Here is a 22,307-nt window from a genome sequence, read left to right on the forward strand (position 1 = left end):
TTCTGTCTGGTGGTTTCATAATTCTACCATGAAATGACTCCGGAGTCAATGTTAATGACAAGACTTGTTTTGTTTTGCTAGGATGCGGGTTTTTTGATGAAGTTCAGTTGTGTGTTTCGGGGAAAAGCTAGTGAACATACAAAGGAATTCATGAAGACTATCATGGAAGCTGTACTGAGTTCTGGGATCTTAGCAGTTATCCAACACTCAGAGTCTGTTTATGACTGTTGTAGCCCAGGAGAAGTCACAACACAGACCAGATATAAAGTGTTTCTTTAGGCACATTTAAATCATCTCAGAAGTCTGCTGCAGTGATTTTTAGACCCTATTTTAAAACTCAAGATTTACAAGCACCTAAATCAGGGGTTGGCAAAATCCTCTGCTGTAGGAAGTCAGATAGTAAACGGTCCAGGCTTAATGCACAAATCCCTGCTCACTCCCGTCACATGCAGCTTTCTGCATGAAAGCTGTCACAGACATTACGCAAATGAAGGAGCCTAGTGTATTCCAATAAAACTTTATTTACAAAAATGGGGGGGCGATTTGGTCCAGAGGGTCTAGCTAGCCTTAATTTGTCAATCCTGGGTTTAGGGGACCTGGAGAGGAATAGCTTCCACCCAGAAAAGAACCCGCCCCCCACCATGAGGCCAAGAAACAGACTTAAGGATCACGCCATACTTTTAAAATGCAAAAGAAGATGAGCTCAGCCAGTTGATCTTTTTATTTTGAGTTTTGTAAAAAAAAAAAAAAAAAAAAAAAAAAAGCTTTGAGAAAAATGTGTTAAATGTCAGTCAAGGGCAGGAAAACATATAGCTAGCTTTACAGTATCAATCTAAACATACACACAAAGGCAAACAAAGTAAAATGGTAGGGAAGGGTAGCACTTTGGGGGCCTAACTGCGGGTTTGCCTTAGTGCACATAAAGGTTGCCGATAACTCCAAGTCTTTACTTTTTCACAGTTCAGCATACTTTTATTTCATATAACATGTTTATATAGCATACTATAATGTTAATTTTATAAAAACCACCGGTTTGCTACTGATGAAATAGAAGACAAAATTCTCCCCAATTACACATGTAAACTCTCTATAAAAAAGTTCCCCAGAAGGTCATATCCCATGTTAAATTCATCCTATCCTCTTTTTAAAAATTGCTTTTCACCTTTTAAATGAATCTTGGTGGCATTACCATGTAATCATTTTATGGGACAGAGTGAAACTTCCTAAGTGAGAAGGACCAGATGTAGTTTATGTAAAAAATCAAAAAACAACCTAGGAGGAGGGGCTTCTGCTGGGAAGTTGCTCTTTGAACAAGTGATTTCAGGGATAAATTCCAAATCCACAGACGTAACACCCCCACACCCGGAAATCACTCCTCCACTTCCCCAAAGCCCACCCCAGATGTCCAAGTGGTGGGACGGTCACCCAGTTGCCCTGGGGCCTTACCTGCTTTCCATGCTGTCAACAGCACAGCTAGAGTTCCTCTTCCCATGTACAAGGCCCCTTCAGTCTGAGTTCCTCCCACATCCACAGGCCCCCGACCGCTGACCCTGACCTGTGGCAGGAATTCCGTTAACCCTTATTTCAAAGGCGGCCATCCTAAAGAGAAGGTGGCCTCTCTCAAGGGGCGCCCCGTGAGTTTCAGGGCTTTTCAAAATCTGGCCAGACAGGCGGGCCTGCCTTCTCTTCTCCCAGACTCATGTGGCAGACAACTGGCTGCCTGGGTGTTCCATGTGGGCCCTGGCTCTACCCTGCCTTACAAAAATACAATGAACATCAAAAACTGGTTTTGCTCTTCACGAGTTCTGCTCGCACTGGGCGGCGAGACATGTCTGTTAGCTTAAAAACAAAACAAAAGCCCTACTTAGGAGCACTGAAACTGGGAAAAGGGGCTGATTCCTCGGTTTGGTTTTGAAAAGACTGTCAAAGAGCCCACTTGCTTTTCCTAGTTAGAGACTAGCAAAGCTTTCTGGAGTGTTCCTCTGTATATTGTCCTTTTTGGGTTTTAGAAAGGCGGAAGGGCCCTTCAGGGTACCAGAGTGAAAGCAGCATTCGGATGGGTTGTTTCTAACTCTTGGCCATTAGATTTCCTTCAGCGCTACTGTAGCAGAGAACCGCATCTGACACTTGAACAGAGACCAACAGAAGGGACGGGAGCTCAGCAGTGTCCCTTTAACGCACGTGACAGACTCCCTCCTACACGAGCTCATCCACAGAATCAGCATCAAGAGGCCTGCATGAAACTCCTCAAGTTCCCCATTTCCCTTGCGGGTGAGAAGTCACGCACTTATTGAATCAGCAAGCTGGCTTTCCAGAAACCCTCGTTCCGGATGACCTTTTACAACAGATGGGGAAAGCAGCGTGCCGAGACACCTCTCAGAACTCACAATGGGTACCAAGCTCGGGGCCCGAGGGGTTGAGTCTCCCCTCTGTTGAGCCGCTCAGCGGCCCTGCCTGCCAGTCTGTCTCCCCTCAGGGCATCAGTGGTGTTTCTACATTTGGAAACTGTTCTGTTCATGTTAAAGTATCTGACACCTTAATATGACCTTGACTTCCCCAGCAGACACAGAGGAGGAGCGAGAGAACTGGGGGTGGGGGTTGTGAACGTGCCATGAAACAGCCCCTCTACTTTGGAAGGAAATCGTCCTCGACTGAAATGCTCGTGGCCAGCTGAGAGAACGTTTCTTGCGTTTTTTTAAGAGACTTCATTTGTCCCCCCAACCACAATGTCCTCTGGTCTAGAGAGCACAGCACAACCTGAAAGCTCCTTGCTGTTTGCCTGATGAGACATTTGATGTCGCAGTGAGGGTTTGGGGCTGCAGGGCATGGGGGCTGGTTCGGCCGCCCCAGGGATGGGCAGAGGCCGTATGATCGCATCTGCCCTCCTCCAGCACGGCAGCCTCATTTCAAGGGCAGATTTCCTTCTCCGGGAGACAAAGTTCAGGTCTCCTCTAGTCCCCAAAGCGAGTATGACCACGCACGGCTGGAGTGCACAGCGCCTGTCTGCCGGCCCGGACAGGAGTCTGCCGACACCACAGCCTCGTGACTTCCAAGCGGTCCTGAGCTTCCTCTCACCCCGCCGCCTGCACTCTGCGCATGAAACGGGCCCACGCCTCTGCTGAGGAGTCCAGCAGGGATTTGGGCCTGGGGACAAGCCAGGTGTGACAAGAAAGCAAGCTGACTGGACTGCAAAGGGGACTCCGAGTAATCGCAGGCTATACTGAAGAGACGACTTCTCCAAAGCCTTCACACCCGATAGCTACTCTGTGAAGACCGAACCCCTTTCTTTCCATGGAAGGGGGCAAAGACGATAGGTTTTTAACCAAAACCACCCACCCAGTCCATCCACTCAAGTCCCCCATCACTCCTTTCCCTGCACTAATGTGTTCAAAGGTGACATTTAGGGTTGTGCTTCACGGAGTGCACTCAGGAGTTCGGCACAGACCATGTGCACAAAATCCCTTTGCACCTGTCTGGGCTATAGTAATTGTTCGATGCTCGGTTTGTTCCAGAGGACTAGCAACAAGAGGAAACTCAGTCTGCTAGACCATTCTTCAAGGTTCCAAACAGGTGCCACGGCAAGTTCTGGACTAAAAGGCTCTCAAGCCTGGCTTCCCAGGAGAACCCCTAAAGATCTACACTAAGCATGGAAGCCAGGCTCTGCTCCAAGCCTGCTGGCTATGAATCTCTGAGCACAGGGCCTTTGCACTGATACTTAAACAAACAAACAAACAAACTAGCCAGATAATTCTGCATGTGCAGCCAGGGTTGAGAACCTGTGCTCTAGGACACTCAGCTCTGTGGAATTGTCACCCCCCCCAACCCAGAAAAAATATACTTATAAGAGGTTAAACTGGATGCACTCAGCAGTTTCAATCTGATTTATGCCAGACTGGCAGCAGAGAGTCAGTCCTGAGCTAGATGGTTTTGGGGCTTTGTGGCACCCATTCTTCTCCTCTCGGCATAGGCATAAAGCTTCTAGAAGCTGGAAGCATTTTGATGAACAGGCTCCTTTTCCAGGACCCCTGATAAGGTCAGGATTATTCTCCACATCTTGCAAACAAAAGTTAGGGCCACAGGTCATTGACTTACTCTAATCCACTGAATAAAAAATCCAACCAAATAACTACAACCCTAGCAAAATTTTGATCTTGGCAAATCTCCATTTACTTATAGTAGGTCCAAATAAACATTTGCAGTCAAGACTATAAGACCTTTTTTGGGGGAAACACAACAATCTACGGATTGACTTAGAACTAGGCTGGAGAACTCTAGTTACCTTCCTTCCTTATGAGGGCAATTTCTTATTGATTTGCTGAAAGCTTCCTGGAAAACCAGAATGACAACAAAGCCTTGACTTGAATGAACAAAGAGGGGGTTCTACCTGGTTGGCTCTTTTCGAGAACCTTATCAGGGTTTTTCTGGTAGCTTCTTCCCTCCAAAATGAAATAAGTAAGCAACGTAAGAGGCAAGCAAGGCTTTATAAGACCCATCCAAAGAGCGGACCAGCCTCTCCCTCCACCTCCACAAATAACACACAGGAAAGCCTCCTCACCTTCCGAGTTTATAGGCATGACTGGTCATTACTGAGATAACTACTGAATAAAACCTGTGCTGGGTTTGGGCACACAAGCCAAGCCTGGGAGCTTCTCCCTACACTCTGACCCCACGACACAGATGACCTCCAGCGGCTCTGGAAAAAACCTGTTTCTCTGGCTCTGAGGCAGAGGTTTTCTCAAATCCTTCACTAGCCTGGGTACTTTGGAGCCTTACGGGTTTAGTTAGGTGGTTTAGCTCATTTTTTAAGCTTACAAAGCCCATGGAGGCCCATGAGAAAACCAAAATGGACTGTAAGGTACATAGAAAGGAAGGAGGGGAATAAAAATCATTTAATTCTATTATATCGAACCATATGAAATTGCCACTTCTGACTTTGAAAAATGGGTCGATATCGGCAATTTCATATGGCTCAACTTAGTAATTTTTGCCTGTTTTGCACAAATTATCAATTCAAAAAGCAAAGCAGTAATGTCTTATCTAAATATTAACCATTAAAAATGTGAGTTAAGAAGATTAAATGGCTGGTTTCATTATGGGTGTACTTGACTGGGCCGCCATTTTGTCTGCCACAATAAGAAAAATGGCCACATTTTATGAAAGCATTTTTTTTTAAAGAGACTGGATTTTCTTTCTAAGATTTTCTTTCTGGATTTTCTTTCTAAGAGACCAGCACTGAAGCATAGAGACCCAGGGAAAATCTCAAACTTGGTTTCCAAGAGCTCTCTCAGTATTTTAGTTACCACGCAGAACAGCTCACCCACAAAGAACCAAAACTAAACACTTAGATTTCAAATCATACTCACACATTTAAGCCGGTACAAGCCTCCCCAGATACCAAGAAGACGACCCTTCTCTACATGGCACTCGGTGTTAAGACATCTAGATTCTTAACCTTAAAGCAGACTAAGTGTCCACTGGACTGAACGATGCTCAATTTTCCATTGACTTGCCTCTCAATCTTCTCCTGGCCACTGACATTCCATGCATTTAGTAGCTCAAAGTTTGGACTTCTACTCTGTCTTTAGAACAGCATCTTGTCTTTTATGGTCAACTTTTCTCACAGTGTGTTCCTTCTGCCCCAACTCTGAAGACTAGCTTATTGCCTCCTAGGCTCCTTGCTGCTCTCTCGTCCCCAGAGAGAAGCATCCCACACATTTTGGTGTTATTCCTAAACCCCACAGTAGTCACCTCGGTGGTGGCCCTGAAGAAGTGACCGATTTTCGTTCATCAGCCTCTAAACAGTTTCTTCTGTCCTCGGATTAATTCCAAAAACCCAACAGTATGACACAATTTTGCCTTTGGTTTTTCAACATTTCAGTAGCTACTTCTTCCTAGAGATTTCCAGAGAAGGAATTCCAATTCTTTCCCCATGTTGAAATGTTCACGGATAGAGTTCTGATCTTCCATCTACAGGAAACCCAAGTGGCACAAAAAGTCCAGAAGCCTGACATGAGTTCACAGTCCCGCAGCCATCCGTGCTAGGGCTGCCGCACTGACTGCTTCCTCCTGAGCTCTGTCCCATTGACCACTGGCTTCCCATGACCTTTGGAGGTCCGGTCTCGGTGGCCTTCCTTCGGGACCGTTCTTCCAGCCTGCTCTGACCCTGTCTGGCTACTCCTGCAGCCAGCTCAGCTTGCACTGCTGTGTACGGACCCGAAGCCTCTCCTGGGAGGCCTCCCCACACCTGCTGCGCCCGGCTCGGATTCCGCAGGTGAATGAGTTGGACCGTTAAAGCATGCTATTTGTTTGACTCGGAACAGCACACTACTATGTGAGAAAGTGGGAATGGGTCTGCATTTGTCTTGATGTAGACACACTTAAGCCCCACTGTCTGCATCTTGGGTTAAATTTTAAATGTTAAGAGAGCTTCAGACCTCAATAAAACAGAAGCATTAGTTCCACTGAGTCAGTGCCCTGGCTCAGACAAGCCTGGGCTTGCAGCCATCCTCACCGCACGGGTGGGCTGCCCCATCGCTGCAGCCTGGGGGTGGGGGGGGGCAGTCACGCATTATCCTCCAGGGGGAACACTAGGCGCGTGCCCCGACTGGACACCGGCTGGTCTCCTATTCCCAGGGCTCGATCCAGTACCTCCTCTGAGCTGCTCTTGGTTCTCCGACTGCCCTCGAGGCTCGTGGAGGCCGTGTGGGAGCCCGAGGAGCCATTTGCAGTCACTGTGCTGTCCCCGTACGTCAAGGTGAGGTCACCCTCGGTCAGGATGAAATCTGAGTCTTCCTCTCTCAGCGGCTCTTGGTTCTGAAAAGTGCAACAAATGAAAACAGCAAATGGGAGACTGATCTCTGCTCGGGTTGGAGCCAACCTCAACCTCAACCACTCTTCTGAAAACTGGGGCTTGTGAAACTTGCCTGCCTTGAGCCTCTGGTGTGGCTACTGGATGCCAACTGTTGAGTGCTATTCAAGGGAGGGCACCATTGCCCAAACCAGGGCTTTGAAGCTCAGGAAGCACTTCCGATTTTTAAACGCCTGACAGCTCAGGGTTAGTGCCAAAAGGAAAGAAAGGGAGGCCAGCCTGGGCCTTCAGCTTCCCAACCCACAAAAAAAGGAGGAGCAAAGTCACTGGGCAAAGGTGCAAAGAGGTTTGGGGGTCCCTCTCTTCTCTGGACAGGTCTCCTGAGGGGGCTTCCCGCCCCACACAAACCACCCTAAATGCACCTGGTTTGCATCTGAACTACTCTTTGTCTTAGCCACTGAGGGGCTGAGACAGAGCCCAACTAGGATTGTTTTCCAGTCCCCATAGAAGAACCCCTTCCTCGCAGCCCACACCCTTCCAGCCCCGACAGGAGGCCCTCTGATGGATGCAGTGAGACGTGGAGAGGGAAGGAGCATTTTCTTGAGCACGTATTTCAGGCCTGCCAGGGAGGCCACTTGAGCTCTCCTCCCACCCTTACCCCTCCCTGCCTGGGAAGGGCAGGAACACTCCTGTCACCAAGGAGACCGGAGCTAAGAGAACCTATGGAATTAACCCCAGGTGGTCCAGCTGATAGGAAGCAGGGGTGGGATTTCTGAGGCCCCCAGAGAGGATGGGTCCAGAAGCGGCCCCGCCAGCAGCTGATGCTGAGCCGCTGTTGCTGCAGAGCAGATCAGGACGCCAGACTGGGCGGGAGACAGATGGCAGCCTCTCAGAACTCCCAGCCCACGGGGAGGGCTCGGGAAGCCGCGCCGGGTTGGACACAATCCTTCACCCTCTAATGGGTTTCACCAGCAAAAGGAGGGGTGCTTCGGTCCCCTGCTGCCCCCATGGCACATCTGTCAAACACAGTTCTGGAATGCTTTGGCTAAACTGTTCTCGCTCTCCTAGTTCCCAACTGTTCTTCAAAGGGCATCTGGAGCCCCTGCATTGTTTCAGCCACAAGGTGTCCTGGATGCAGGACATGGGACTGGCATACCCGACAGCCTCCTGCCCCCCACCACGCTCCCCCACCAGTCATGCTGCCCAAGGCCACGGGCACATTCTCCCCGGCAAGCCTGCACTCCCCCACCCTTCTTGGTGCCCTTCCCTGAGGCGCAGAAGCCACAGCAGGAGCTAGAGGAGCACCTGGTTAATGCATTCCGCCCCCAGGAGTGCCGGCCCCCTCCTCCAGGCCCAGCCTGTCTGCGTGTGCTCGCTGGTGACAAGCACAAGCCTGCTTTCCACACTGCACCCCAGTGATGTCGACTTCTCCACGCTCCACAGCGCGACTCCACTAAAATCAATGCTTCGGCTTTGACAGGCAAGCACGCGCGACTCTTCTTGCTCGCAGCCCCAAATGCTCACGGAATGAGGTAGAGTGCAAATGTGCAACCGAGTAAGAATCCTCTACTCAGGCAGAACGTACTCCCAAAACTCACTCCAAACTCCCCATATTCCTCCTCACCATCAGGGTTTAGAAAGTCCCAAAGCTCCATCTGTCCTGCCATAGTCTTCCTAACAAGAAATGAGCTCACGCTCCCTGTTTTAGCATGCTCCATTCCTCCCATGCCTGTGAGTGCTAAGTAATATTTTCATTCATCTCTGTCAAAATACCGCAGCCGAGGCTCTTGGCTCTCCGTTTTCAGGGGGAGCCTCTCCTGGCACGCAGCTTTCGAGGACAGAGAGGAATGTGAAGCAACAGTACGGAGGGAAATGCCATAGATGCAGCCTCGCCCCCTACCGCAGCCCCAGCCAAGCACCCCTGCCCCCAGACACCAGCCCCTGTGTGGCCCCACGCTGACCCCTGGCAGTGGGAAGCCAGGCATAGATTCACCGACAGGAGAAAGCAAGATTGGCTGTTGACCCACTCCATTACGAAACTCACAAGCCTGGACAAAGAGTACCCAAAATAAGGACATTGTAAAACCCAGTGGAGAGGGATTTCCAAATCAGAGCTTTAATGAATGTGATGCGCGGGTGATGAAACCAGTCCACTTCCTTGAATTCTAGATGTTAAGCTGGAGGTCTGTATAATCATGCAACCAGCTGTCTACTGCAGGCTGCCGTGAGAATGCTGTCAAAGAACCCTGCAAACACTTGTGTTGCAGGATCGTGCCTATTTTAAACCATCAGCGGTCAACATCATGAACAGCAGAACCCTGTTTCCTAGGTGGATATTCAACCTGAGTGGTTTAGAGTAAGTGCAAATAGGGAATGAGGGACATCTTCAACACCACCCGATGAAACCAAAAGTACCAACACTCTGTAGGTGACAGGTGAGGACTACAGTGTGTCAAACAGCCACGCGAGAGCAGCCCAGCCCAAGACCCTCACTGGGCTCCAAACTCCAGAGGGGACCCTTCCCCTCTCTCACCTAGGATTTCCTCAATTAATTTTTCAAAGACTCTATGCTCCCACTTTCGACAATAGCAAGCCTCACTGTGTGTGCAGCTGAGACCCTGCTCGGGACCCCAGCCCCAAGCAGCAGGGGCAGTATGGGGGATTCTTGCTTCTTGACCAAGTTGCCCCATCTCTGAGGAGGCTGCTCCTTAGCACACCAGACCCCAGCGCCCCCCACCACCCAGCTATGCCCCCTGACCCTCTGTAGCACCCGAATGCCAACGATCATTCCCAAGCCCGCTGCCCCGCCCCATTAGAACTGACCTGGTCAGGGGCCTTCTCTCTCAGATCTGAGCTTTGCATTCTGCTTTCTCAACACCAATCAAGTCAATTGCAGGTTATTTACAAATTCTCTGAAATCTGCATTAGGGTGGCCAATTACTAATCCTGGGACCTAGGCACTTTCTTCTTCTGTAACCCTGTAGTAGCAGCTTACTTACAGTATGGCCAAGAGAATAAACTTGGCCTTTGTGAGCTGTAAAGCTCTACACAAATTTAAGGAGTCCTTCTCTCCTAGGGCAGAATGGTTGTGTACGTGACCAGATGATTGGGGAGGCAGAGTAGAGAGGAAGAAGGGCCTCTCCCCTCTCCTCTAGTCCTTTTATGTGGAGAGCTGCTTGCCCTCCCCACCCCTCTGCCCAGCAACCCACAGGAAGAGCTCACAAGTCAGCCCCAGAGCTCAGATGTCCACCAGTGTGGATATTCTTTTCATACTGTGCTAAGTCTGAATCTGAAAACGGAAAGGACCTAACCACATCAATGTAAATAAAGCATACACAAAAAAGAATCCTCACATCTGCTAAAGACTTTGTGGTTCACAGTGTTTTTCTATATCTTAGCCTTTAATCTCACAGCCAGCCTGTGCAACTGGGCCCACTTTATGGATAGGAAAACCAAGGCACAGAATACTTAAATGGCCTCAGGGCTTAGCTTCAAATCTAGTTGCTCTGATTCCAGATCGAGTGCTCTTTCTACTACACCATGGCTGTGATGTGACGGGGCCCCACGGCCCAGATAGAAGATTTCTCTGTTACTGTGCAAAACAGATCAACATAAGTCAGCCATTTCTAATCATCTTATTCAGAGAAGCAAAACCAGTGGATCTGGAGGCAAGAGATTCCCTCTGCTTGGAGAAAATACTCCCCGGGGACAGCGAGCAGGAAAACCCGCCTCACGTGCTGTACTTACGTCGTATACCTGGGGACTGGTCAGACACCGAGCAAGCAGGCCACACCAGGCTGGGAGCGTGGTGGTCAGTGGGGGGCCGCTGTGTGTGAGGATGGGCTTCAGGTAACTTTAAAAAGAGAATTAAGGAAAAAATGTCTGCAGAGAAGACCCACACCCCACACAACATGTTTAGAAATCCCCCAGAGTAAATCATCCAGACATCTACCCACAAAAGGCCTCTCCCCACCCTCCTGGTTAAATGCCCCCATTTAACCAGTACGCTACAGAAAATCCTTGGGGTCTACAATAGTCTGAATCAAAGATTAAACCATCCTCTGTCAGCCCAAAGCGTTCACTGGTAACTCTCGGGTTGGCAGTTCCCACTTCTCAGGCAATAAGAATATCTGAGGTTCATTCGAGCATCCTTCTCACTTGCTTGTTATGTTGAATGAGAATTTTGGTTTCAATCAGCATTCCAGCTTTGGACACACAACCAGCTCATGCCTTGGAAACAGGAGACAGTGTATCAGCTTCTCCACCTGGACACCAGGGGACTGCCCCATCCTGTAGAACACCAGGCTGCACCCCTGGCCTCTACCTACTACGACCCCTCTCCCAGGTGTGACAACAAAAGTGTCTCTAGACGTGGCTGAATGTCCCAAGAGCTCCGGGTTGGTCAGTCCGTGGACTTCTGTGCCACCAAACGTGTGAGCCCCTGTGGGAAGCCCCATGAAGCACGCCTCATCTCATGACAGTGCCTGGGCTGTTTCTGGTATCCACAGCCCCAGCACTCTGGAGAAAGCAGAGACTCACATGGCCACGGCCATGGCCATGGTAGGAATAGCCGAGAGAACTCAAAGGAAGGTGAGGAGGCATCCTAGTCATCTGTACCTCAGGATCTGGGGAATCCTTCTCGGAGAGAGTCACTCCCAAAATGACGAGGTGTGGGCTCTGCTACAGCCTTTCACGAAACCAAACCAGCCCCATCTGACCGCTGCCCTCCAACCACGTTTCTGGGAATGGCCCCTGCTGGCCTGTCGGCTACTTTGAGTCCGGCTGCAAAGCTGACAGCAGGGCTGGACTGTGGAAGCAATAATGGAGACGCACACAGGAACCCCAAGGCTACCTTTCAGTGTCCTGCCTGGGGTAGTTCAAAGACAAGTTCTCACGTCCCCAAATATAAAAGGCCCTCTTACAACTTCTTTAAAAGAGGAAAAAAAGCTATTTACATATAGATTTTTAAATATGCAGATTCTTTGAAGGGCAAAAATGAAATATCAAGTCTCTATCCCCACCAGTTTTTCTGGTAATTACCATTACGACTTCACTGAAAACCTTTATTTTTTTTAAACTGAGGTATAACTGACATAAGTATTATTTTCATTTCAGGTATATAATATGGTGATTTGGCCTTTGTATCTGTTGCAAAATTATCACCTCAATAAATGTGGTTACCATCTGTCACCATAGTCATCATACAAAATACAGTATTATTGACTATATTCCCCATGCTGTACATTATATCCCTTTGACGTATTTATTTTGCAACTGGAAGTTTGTACTTCTTTTTTAAGATTTTATTTATTGGAGAGAGAGGGAGCAAGAGTATAATGGGGAGTACAGAGGGAAAGGGAGAAGCAGACTCGCTGCGGAGCAGGGAGCACGACACAGGCTCGATCCGAGGAGCCTGGGATCCTGACTTGAGCCGGAGGGCAGACACTTAACTGACTGAGCCACCCAGGCGCCTGAAGAGGTTTGTACTTCTTGATCCCCTTCACCCATTTCACTCCACCAACTTCCTTCCCCTCTGGCAGCCACCAATCTGTTCTATCTGTGAATCTGGATATTTGTTTGTTTTGTTTTATAGACTCCATATTTAAGTGAAATCAATGTAGCATTTGTTTTTCTCTGATTTATTTCACCTGGCACGATAACTTCAAGATCCACCCATTTGTCACAAATGGCAAGATTTTATTCTTTTTTATAGCTGAGTAGTGTTCCACTCTGTGTGTGTGTGTGTACACCACTAGAATATGTTTTTTTCTATTTCTTGATTGAAAAAATTTAGTCAGAGGCTTTAAACTCTCTCCTACAAAGGATGGTACATTTAATTCATTTATACTCCTGCCTCTTCAAGTTTTTCCTAATTTTGATTATAATTAATTTTATACAGCAGATATATATATATAGATATATATATACACCTATATATATATATACAGATATATATATATAGATATATATATACACCTATATAGATATATATACACCTATATATATCTATATATATATAACAGAAATATATATAGATATATATAGGTGTGTATATATCTATATAGGTGTATATATATCTATATATATATAACATTTACATTCTATTTTATAAATGATAAGTAAATCTTCTATACTTTGTCCATGGCCTGAGTCTAAATGTTAAAAGCCACTAAATAGCATTTGAAATAATATTATTATATAAATATTATTCACTGTAGCCAAGCAGAGTGGTTACAGCACTCTTTTTTTTTTTTTAAAGTAGACTCCATGCCTAGTGTGGAGCCCAGTGTGGGGCTTGAACTCACAACACTGAGATCAAGACCTGAGCTGAGATCAAAAGCCAGACACTAGGGGTGCCTGAGTGGCTCAGTCAGTTAAGCGTCTCACTCTTCATCTCAGCTCAGGTCTTGATTTCAGGGTTGTGAGTTCAGGCCCCGTGCTGGGCATGGAGCCCACCTAAAAAAGAAAAAAAAGAAAAAGAGTCAGGCACTTAACCAAATGAGCCACCCAGGTGCCCCATGGTTAGAACACCAGTCAAGGAAATGTAATACAGTGTCATTTAAACTTTGTTAGTGAGAAGAGAACATTTTGAGTGTCTTACGAAATACAAGATTGTCTTTTAATTTCATTTTGATCTCATTCACTTCTGGGTTATAAAACAATCACTACTTCCTCAATGTTGTCCCGTTAGTTGAATCTGATGTTGGTTTTATTTGATCCTTATGTTGTTGTTGGCTTTCTCCCCCTTCTTAAAGAGTCTGCACAGCGTTAACCTTTCTCAACTCTTGGATGTCTGAAAGCCACCCTCCTTCCTTCCCCCCATTCAGTTTGGGGGTAGAATTCTAGGCTCAGGCTTTTTCTTTTCAACCTAGAACTCTGACAATGCTAGCTGGTATTCTAACATTCGGTTTTGCTAATGCCACATCTGATTCTTCTCTTTAAAGGCTTCCAGTCTTTTTCTTTGGAAGCCTCATGAGTCCTGCTTTTCCTCCTTAGTTATGGAATGCTCCAATGTATCCATTCATGCCACTCACACCAGCCGGCCCCCCCACTCTGGAGACAAGAATCTTCCCTTAGCTCCATTATTTCTTTGGTTCTTCTTTTCCTCCACCATCTCTACCTTCTTTTAGATTCTGTTAAAGGACTCTGGACCATGTGGCTCTGACCTCTTGATCTTGAAACTCTTCTCTCGTACATCTCTGACTTTGTGCTCGAATTCTCACATATTTTTTTTTTTCCCTCAGCTTCATCTCCCAGATCGACAGTTTGGTCTCCACCATGTAATTAAACTATCCATTACATTTTGGGGTTCATTTCAGAAACCTTATTAATTTCCAAGAGTTTCTTCTTGTTTGCTCGCTTCTTTTTCTAATAGCTTGTTCTTACATTGTAACTGGAAAAGCCTTTCAACTCTAAGGCTTTTATCAGAAAAATTTAAAAAATAAATATTGGGGGGGGGCGCCTGTCTGGCTCAGTTGGTAGAACAAATATCCCCTGATCTCAGGGTAAAGAGTTAGAGCCCCGTGTTGGGTGGAGAGTTTACACACACACACACACACACACACACACACACACACACGTGTATATTTAAGACATACATGTAGATATATAGGAATTCATTACTTTGACATGTCCCCCATGTCTTTCCTCAGTTTCTCAAGCAGGTGGGGAATCTGACCATGTCAAAGTTGGGTGGCAGGGGAGGTTACTCTAGGGAGAAAAATCTTTGGTGGCCTCAAGATCTGTTTCTCTACCAAGCCCTTCCCAAGCAGTATTTCTACTTTCTTTAGAGAGCTATGGCTTGAAGAGAAAATTAACAGCTACCGGTTGATCTGTGGACACAGGAAATGCCTGTTGGAGCTGTTACTAAAAACATTCTTCAATAAATCACCTAGACAAACTGGCCTGAGCCTCGCTTTGGTCTTGGGCTATGGTTTTCTCTGCTACAATTCTGTGTATCTTTGGTCTTGCAAGTAGTCCAAAATATTTCTTCTGCGATTCCAAGGAGCTCCGGGAATAAGGAGGGAGCTGGTGTGCATGCTGAGTCTCTCATCTTATATTGCAAGCTGGTCTATTCCATTGTCAGGATTATTCAGTGAAGGAGGTACCACACCTGCTCCTACTGGCTTGTGGGGCTCATTCCCATCCAGGGAAACCCTCTTTTGATACAGCCAAAGCCCACGTTTTCTTGTTTGATCATCTGTGGAGCTACAGAATGAACCATGGGCCCCTTCCTCATCGACTTCTTCAGACACTCTGTGCCTGCTTCTGTTCCTAGTTTCTCTCCTCCAAACTAAACAAGCAGAAATCCTAGCCACTAAGCTTTACATTCAGAGACTTTAGAGATCACTCCTGTTGCTCTTCAAAGAATCAATTTCGGCCACATTCGGCTTCACTGAAGTATGACTCACACAAAACTACAGGTATTAAAGGCGAGGAGATGTTTAGACAGGTATATATTGTGAAACAATTACCACAATCAAGCTAATTAATATATCCATCACTTCACATACTTACCATTTTTCCGTGCGTCTGGTGTGAAGACTTTAACATCTACCCCCTTAGAAAATCTCTAGTATAGATCATTAACTACTCACCATGCTGTACATTAGGTTTCCAGAACTTTTCATCTTATAACTGAAAGTTTGTTCCTTTGACCAACATCTCTCCACTTCCTCCACTCCCCAGCCCCTGGCAACCACTACTCTTTGCTCTATTACTATGAGTTAGATTTTTCTAGATTCCACCCATAAGTAAGATCATGCAGTATTTTTCTTTCTGTGCCTGGCTTATTTCATAGCCTAATGTCCTCCAGGTTCCACCACGTTGTCCCAAATGGCCAAATTTCCTTCATCTTTAAGGCTGAATAATGTTCCACTATATACATGCAGACTCACACACGTCTTTATCCATTCGTGCACTGATGGACACTTCAGCTGTTTCCATATCTTCATCACTGAGAATGATGCTGCTATGAACACGGGAGTGCAGATACCTCTGAGATAGTGATGTTATCTCCTCTGGATATATACCCATAGGTGGGACTGCCTGATCATACGGTAGTTCTGTTTTTAATTTTTTTGAGGAAGCTCCATACTGTTTTCCATAGTGGCTGCATCAATTTACATTCCATCAATACCATACAAGGGTTTCCTTTTCTCCACATCCTCCCAACACTTGTTATCTTTTGACATTTTGATAACAGCCATCCTAACAGATGTGAGGTGAGATCTCATTATGGTTTCAATTTGCATTTCACTGATGATTAGTGATGTTGAACAACTTTCCATGTATTTGCTGGCCAAGTGTATGTCTTCTTTGGAAAAAATGTCTACTCAGATCCTTTGCCTATTTTTTAATTGGGGTCTTTGGGCTCTTGTTATTGAGTTGTAGGAGTTCCTTATATAATTTGGATATTAATCCCTTATCAAATATATGATTTACAAATATTTTCTCCCATCCCCCAGGTTGTCATTCCATGTTGCTGACGGTTTTCTTTTCTGTGCAGAAATTTTTTAGTTTGATGTAGGCCCATTTGTTTATTTTGCTTTTGTTGCCTATATTTCTGGTATCAAATCCAAAAACTCATTGCCAGGACCATTCCCCTACGTTTTCTTTCAGGCGTTCCATGGTTTCAGGTCTTGCATTTAAGTCTTTAAACCATTTTGAGTTGATTTTTGTGAGTGGTGTAAGATGGGTTCCAATTTCATTTTTTTTTGCAAATGGATATCCAGTTTTCCCAGAGCTGTTTATTAAAGAGACTGTCATTTCCCTATTACGTATTCTCAGCACCTTAGCTAAAGATTAGTTGATTGAATATGTGAGGGTATATTTTTGGGCTCCGTATTCTGTTCCACTGGTCTATCTGTTTTAATGCTAATACTGTACTATTTTGACCACTATACCGTTGTAATATAATTCGAAATCAGGAAGTGTGATGCCTCCAGCTCTGTTCTTTTTGCTCCATGGAATTTTAGCTATTCAGGGTATTTTGTGGTTCTATACAAATTTTATGATTTTGTTTTTATTTTATTTAAAACTTTTTTTTTTAAGATTTTTATTTATTTATTCGACAGAGAGAGATCACAAGTAGGCAGAGAGGAAGGCAGAGAGAGAGGAGGAAGCAGGCTCCCTGCCGAGCAGAGAGCCCGATGCAGGACTCGATCCCAGGACCCTGATCATGACCTGAGCCGAAGGCAGCGGCTTAACCCACTGAGCCACCCAGGCGCCCTGTTTTTATTTTATTTAAAAAAAAAAAAAACACCATTAGGGGCGCCTGGGTGGCTCAGTCATTAAGTGTCTGCCTTCAGTACAGGTCATGATCCCAGGGCCCTGGGCTGGAGCCCCACATTGAGCTCCCTGCTCTGTGAGCCTGCTTCTCCCTCTCCCTCTGCCTGCTGTCCCCCCCCCATTGTGGGTGCTCTCTTTCTCTCTCTCAAATAAATAAAACCTTTAAAAAAAACTGCCATCATTAGAATTTTGGCAGAGATGTACTGAATCTGTAGATTGCTTTAGGTAATATGGGAATTTCAACAATATTAATTCTTCCAATCTATGAACACAGATATCTTTCCATTTATTTGTGTGTCTTCAACTTCTTTCATCAGTGCTTTTTAGTTTTCGGTGTATAGATCTTCACCTACTTGGTTACATTTATTCCTAAGTATTTGCTTTTGATGGTATCATAATGGAATTGTTTTCTTTTTTTAAGATTTTATTTATTAAAGAGAAAGAGAGAGAGAGAGACAGAGCATGAGCAGTAGGGGAGGAGGCAGAGGGAAGGGAAGAAACAGACTTACCGCGGAGCAGGGAGCCTGACACAGAGCTCGATCCCAGGACCTTGGGATCATGACCAGAGCTGAAGGCAGATGTTTAAGCCACTGAGCCACCCAGGTGCCCTGGGATTGTTTGCTTAATATCTGTTTTGGATAGTTCTTTGTTAATATATGGAAATGCAACAGGTTTTTGTATGTTGACTTTATATCCTCTGACTTTACCGAGTTTATTAGTTTTCAAAGAGTTTTTTGGTGGAGTCTTTAGGGATTTCTATATATAAGGTCATGTCATCTTTAGGGGTGCCTGGGTGGCTCAGTAGGTTAAGCGTCTGACACTTGGTTTCAGCTCAGATCATAATTTTATGACTCCTGAGATCAAGACCCACGTCAGGCTCCACACTCAGCAAGGGATCTACTGGAGATTCTCTCCTCTCCCTCTGCCCCTACCCCCCTAAAAAATTGCTTTGCTTTTTCTGTATCTGTTGAGATGATGACATAATTTTTACTTTGTTAATGTGGTGTATATCACATTTATTGATTTGGACCACTGTTAAATTTGAGGGATCAATCCCACTTGATCATGGTGTATGATCCTTTTAATATGCCACTGGATTCTGTTCGTTAATATTTTGTTGAGATTTTTTACGTCTATGCTCATCAGGGATACTGGCTTGTAAATTTCTTTTCTTGTAGTGTCCTTGGACTTTGATGTCAGGGCAATGCAGGCCTCATAAAATGAGTCTGGGAGCATTCCTGCCTCTTCAGTTTTTTGGAAGAGTTTGAGAAGGTATTAATTCCTTAAATGTTGGGTGGAATTCATCAGTGAGGCTATTCAGTCTTGGGATTTTTTTTGTTGGGAGTTTTTTGATAAATGACTCAATATCTTGTTGTTACTGGTCTATTCAGATTTTCTATTTCTTCTTCATTTAGTCTTGGTAAGTTGCATGTTTCTATAAATTTATCCATTTTTTCTAAGTTATCCAATTTTTAGTGTATAATTTCTCATAGCAGTCTCTTACGACCCTTTGTATTTACGTGGTATCATTTGTAATGTCTCCTTTTCCATTTCTGATTTTATTTATCTCGGTCCTCTCTTTTTTTTCTTACTCTAACTAAAGGTTTGTCAATTTTGTTTATCTTTTCAATAAAACAACTCTCAGTTTTATTGCTCTTTTCTATTGTTTTTCTAGACTCTATTTTATTTCTGCTCTGATGTATGTTATTTCTCTCCTTCTTCTAACTTTTGGCTTAGTTTGTTCTTTTTCTGTTCCTTGAGGTATAGCTATGTTGTTCATTTGAGATCTTTTTTTCTTCTTAAAGGAGGCATTTATCACTATATCCCTTCTTAGAACTGTTTTTACTGCACGCCATAAGTTTTGGTATGCTGTTTTTCCATTTTTATTTGTCTCAAGATATTTTCTGATTTCCCTTTTGATTTCTTCCATTGGTCCACTGATCGTTCAGAAGTGTGCTGTTTATTGTCGACACATTTGTGAACTTCCCAGTTTCCCTAGCTTCATACCACTGTGGTTGGAAAAGATCCTTGATGTAATTTCAGTCTTCTTAAATTTGCTAAGATGTGTTTTGTCACCTAACATATGATCTTTCCTGGGACTGTTCCATGTGTACTTGGGAAGAATGTGTATTCTGCTGCTGTCGGATGGAATGTTCTATAGATCTTTTAGGTCCATTTGGTCTAAAATGTAGTTCAAGTCCAATGTTTCCTTATTGATCTTGTGTCTGAACAATCTATCAATAATGGATAGATGTGGAGTACTGAATGCCCATAAGAATCAACTTCTTATCACTAGCATTTTGCCTCTCTTCTGTGAACTCTCTCCAATTTTCTCCACGTCCTTTCCAAGCCCAGGGAATAATGCATCCAAATGACAATGTATACAAAGTACATATGGCTTTTAAAAATCCCTGGGGGTTCTATTTCAGTTAATAGCAAATAAAGTAATTTGAACCATCATTTCCACTGAGAACAACTAGAAAAGCTGAGCAAGGTAAAACACAACAAAATTGTCTGCTTAATTGCACAAGATGCCAAGGCAGCAAAAAGGGCCAGAATCTGGAGGAAGAAACCCAAGAGGTGAGCCTGGCACTTGGTGAGCCATAGTTCCCCAAAAGGTACCTGAGAAGTTGAGCAGAGCATCTGGCAGACCCACAAAGACAGACTGAATGTGATGAAAACTGGAGTGCTATCCTTCTGAGGAAGGCTATGCCAACACCATAGGCTCTATGTTAGAACCCTAGAAAAAAAGACCAACAGAAAACAGACTAATCCTCACAGGAACTGACTCCCATCTTTAAGTCACCTTTATTTCTGATTGGGTTATGGTGATCTGAAATTGCTAATGCCCCTAGTGCCTAGCCACTGATCAGATGTAAGCTAATCTGCTCTGAAGGACAAAAGCCTCATCCAGAACATCTCAAAGATCTCTACACTTTTTTTTTTAAGATTTTATTTTTATTTATTTGACAGACAGAGATCACAAGTAGGAAGAGAGGCAGGCAGAGAGAGAGGAGGAAGCTGGCTTCCCGCTGAGCAGAGAGCCCAATGTGGGGCTCGATCCCAGGACCCTGGGATCACGATCCGAGCCGAAGGCAGAGGCTTAACCCACTGAGTCACCCAGGCACCCCAATCTCTATACTTTTTCATTGCCCATGTCCATCACTCAGTAAAAAAAAAAAAAAAAAATAGATGTACAGAAGATAACCGATAAAGTTTCTAGAAGATAAACAGGCACTGGCTTCATGAATTTGGCATAGACAAAGATCTTTATAAGAAGACATAAAAACTACTGATCACCCCTGGGGATAAAAATATATGCTTATAAAAAAAAAACTACTGGGACGCCTGGGTGGCTCAGTTGGTTAAGCAGCTGCCTTCGGCTCAGGTCATGATCCCAGCGTCCTGGGATCGAGTCCGACATCGGGCTCCTTGCTCCGCAGGGAGCCTGCTTCTCCCTCTGACTCTGCCTTCCACTCTGTCTGCCTGTGCTCGCTCTCGCCCTCTCTCTGACAAATAAATAAATAAAATCTTTTAAAAAAAAACAAAAAACAAAAAACTACTGATCAGAAAAGATCAATAAATTGGGTTAGGACCTTTTGTTTATCAAAAGGTTCTATTTAAAAGTGAAAAGGCAAAAAAAAATCCTGTAGTAAATTATGTTGGAAAAAAAAACCTGTAGCAATTATGTTGAAACTAAAAAAAAAGTGAAAAGGCATGTCACAAGGAGAGATGATATTTTGATCATATATAATTAGCAAAATACTCCTACCCAGAATACCTAATGAAAACTTAAAAACAGTAAGAGAAAGGCAGACAACCCAATAGAAAAATGGGCAAGAGACTTGAACAGGTACTTCATAAAGGAACACACCAATGGCCAATAAATATATGGAAAGATGCTCAACCTCATTAGTCATCAGATAAATGCAAATTAAAACCACAATACAACACCACCACAAACCCAACAGAATGGCTACAATTCACAACTCCAATGGTCAGTGAGGACGCAGAGCAACTAGAACTGTCATACATGAAAGGAGAGTATGTATGTAAAGCGGTACCACCGTTTTTGTAAAACTGTTTGGCACTAACTCCTAACGTTGAACCTATGCATGTCCTATGACCCAGCAATTTCACTCCTGGATATATTCCCAGCAAAAATGTATGTACAGATGCACCAAAAGACATATACAAAAATGTTCATAACAGTATTTTTCAAACTAGCTCCAAATTAGAAACAATCTACATGTTCATCAACAATCAACGATAAATAAATGGTGGTATATTCATACAGCCAGATTCTATATAGCAATGAAAACAGATCAACTCGAGCTACACGTGACAACATGGAAGAGTCGCACAAAAGATGTCAAGCCAAATAAACCAGACGCTAAAATATATATATTCTGTAGTCCCATTCATACAAAGTCCAAAAAACAGAGAAAACTATTAAGTGTTACTAGAGGTCAGGAGTGTGATTACATCTAGAGAGAAGGGTTGGTAATTGGGTTATGGCATGTGGGGAACTGAAGACTTTGGTTTTTTTACCTTCTTTATTTTTTTTAAGATTTTTATTTATTTATTTGACAGAGTGATCACAAGTAGGCAGAAAGGCAGGCAGAGAGAGAGGAGGAAGCAGGCTCTCTGCTGAGCAGAGAGCCCGATGTAGGGCTCGATCCCAGGACCCTGGGATCATGACCCGAGCCGAAGGCAGTGGCTTTAACCCACTGAGCCACCCAGGTGCCCCGGTTTTTTACCTTCTTGGTGTTCAGTGTTTATTTTGTGAAATTCATCGAGCACCCAAGATTTGTGTACTTTTCTATATGGATCTTAGGCTTCAAAATAATTTTTAACACTTTTAAAGTTTCCTGACTTTGTACTGCCTATCCATTTGATCACTATGTCAACTTAAATTATGGAAGTTTAACTTCTGGATTTTAATTTCCACTGGAGAACAGGTGAATCTACTAGAACAGAGTCTGCCTGCAAGTAGTCCAGCTGAGACATGGATCAGACTTGTCTTCCATTCGGCCAACAGGAATTCTCTTCCCCACATGGATTAACTACCCAAGTTTTACTACCCTTCCTGACCACAGCATGGTTCATTGCGTAAATTTAACTAATTCATTTACACAGGCTTATTTCCCTCAGACATAACGTTCTTAAGAGCCACATGAGACTATCAGCCTGTGGGTTAGCCACCCTA

At 44.6% G+C, this 22,307-nt stretch overlaps 1 protein-coding gene across 2 annotated transcripts in view; it reads right to left on the reverse strand.

The window, feature by feature from the left end:
* Positions 1 to 1,074: 1,074 nt before the first annotated feature.
* Positions 1,075 to 22,307, reverse strand: part of SLC9A7 (solute carrier family 9 member A7) — a 138,932-nt gene continuing 117,699 nt past the window's right edge. For both annotated transcript variants that reach the window (XM_032329785.1, XM_032329784.1), the window contains 2 exons: positions 10,556 to 10,661; positions 1,075 to 6,813 (listed from right to left, as the gene is read on the reverse strand). In XM_032329785.1, coding sequence (XP_032185676.1) covers positions 6,562 to 6,813; positions 10,556 to 10,661 — 358 coding nt within the window. In that variant the 3' untranslated portion in view covers positions 1,075 to 6,561. The remainder of the gene's footprint in view (positions 6,814 to 10,555; positions 10,662 to 22,307) is intronic.

Source organism: Mustela erminea, chromosome X (assembly GCF_009829155.1).
Source record: "Mustela erminea isolate mMusErm1 chromosome X, mMusErm1.Pri, whole genome shotgun sequence".
In the NCBI taxonomy this organism is placed as follows: Eukaryota; Metazoa; Chordata; class Mammalia; order Carnivora; family Mustelidae; genus Mustela; species Mustela erminea.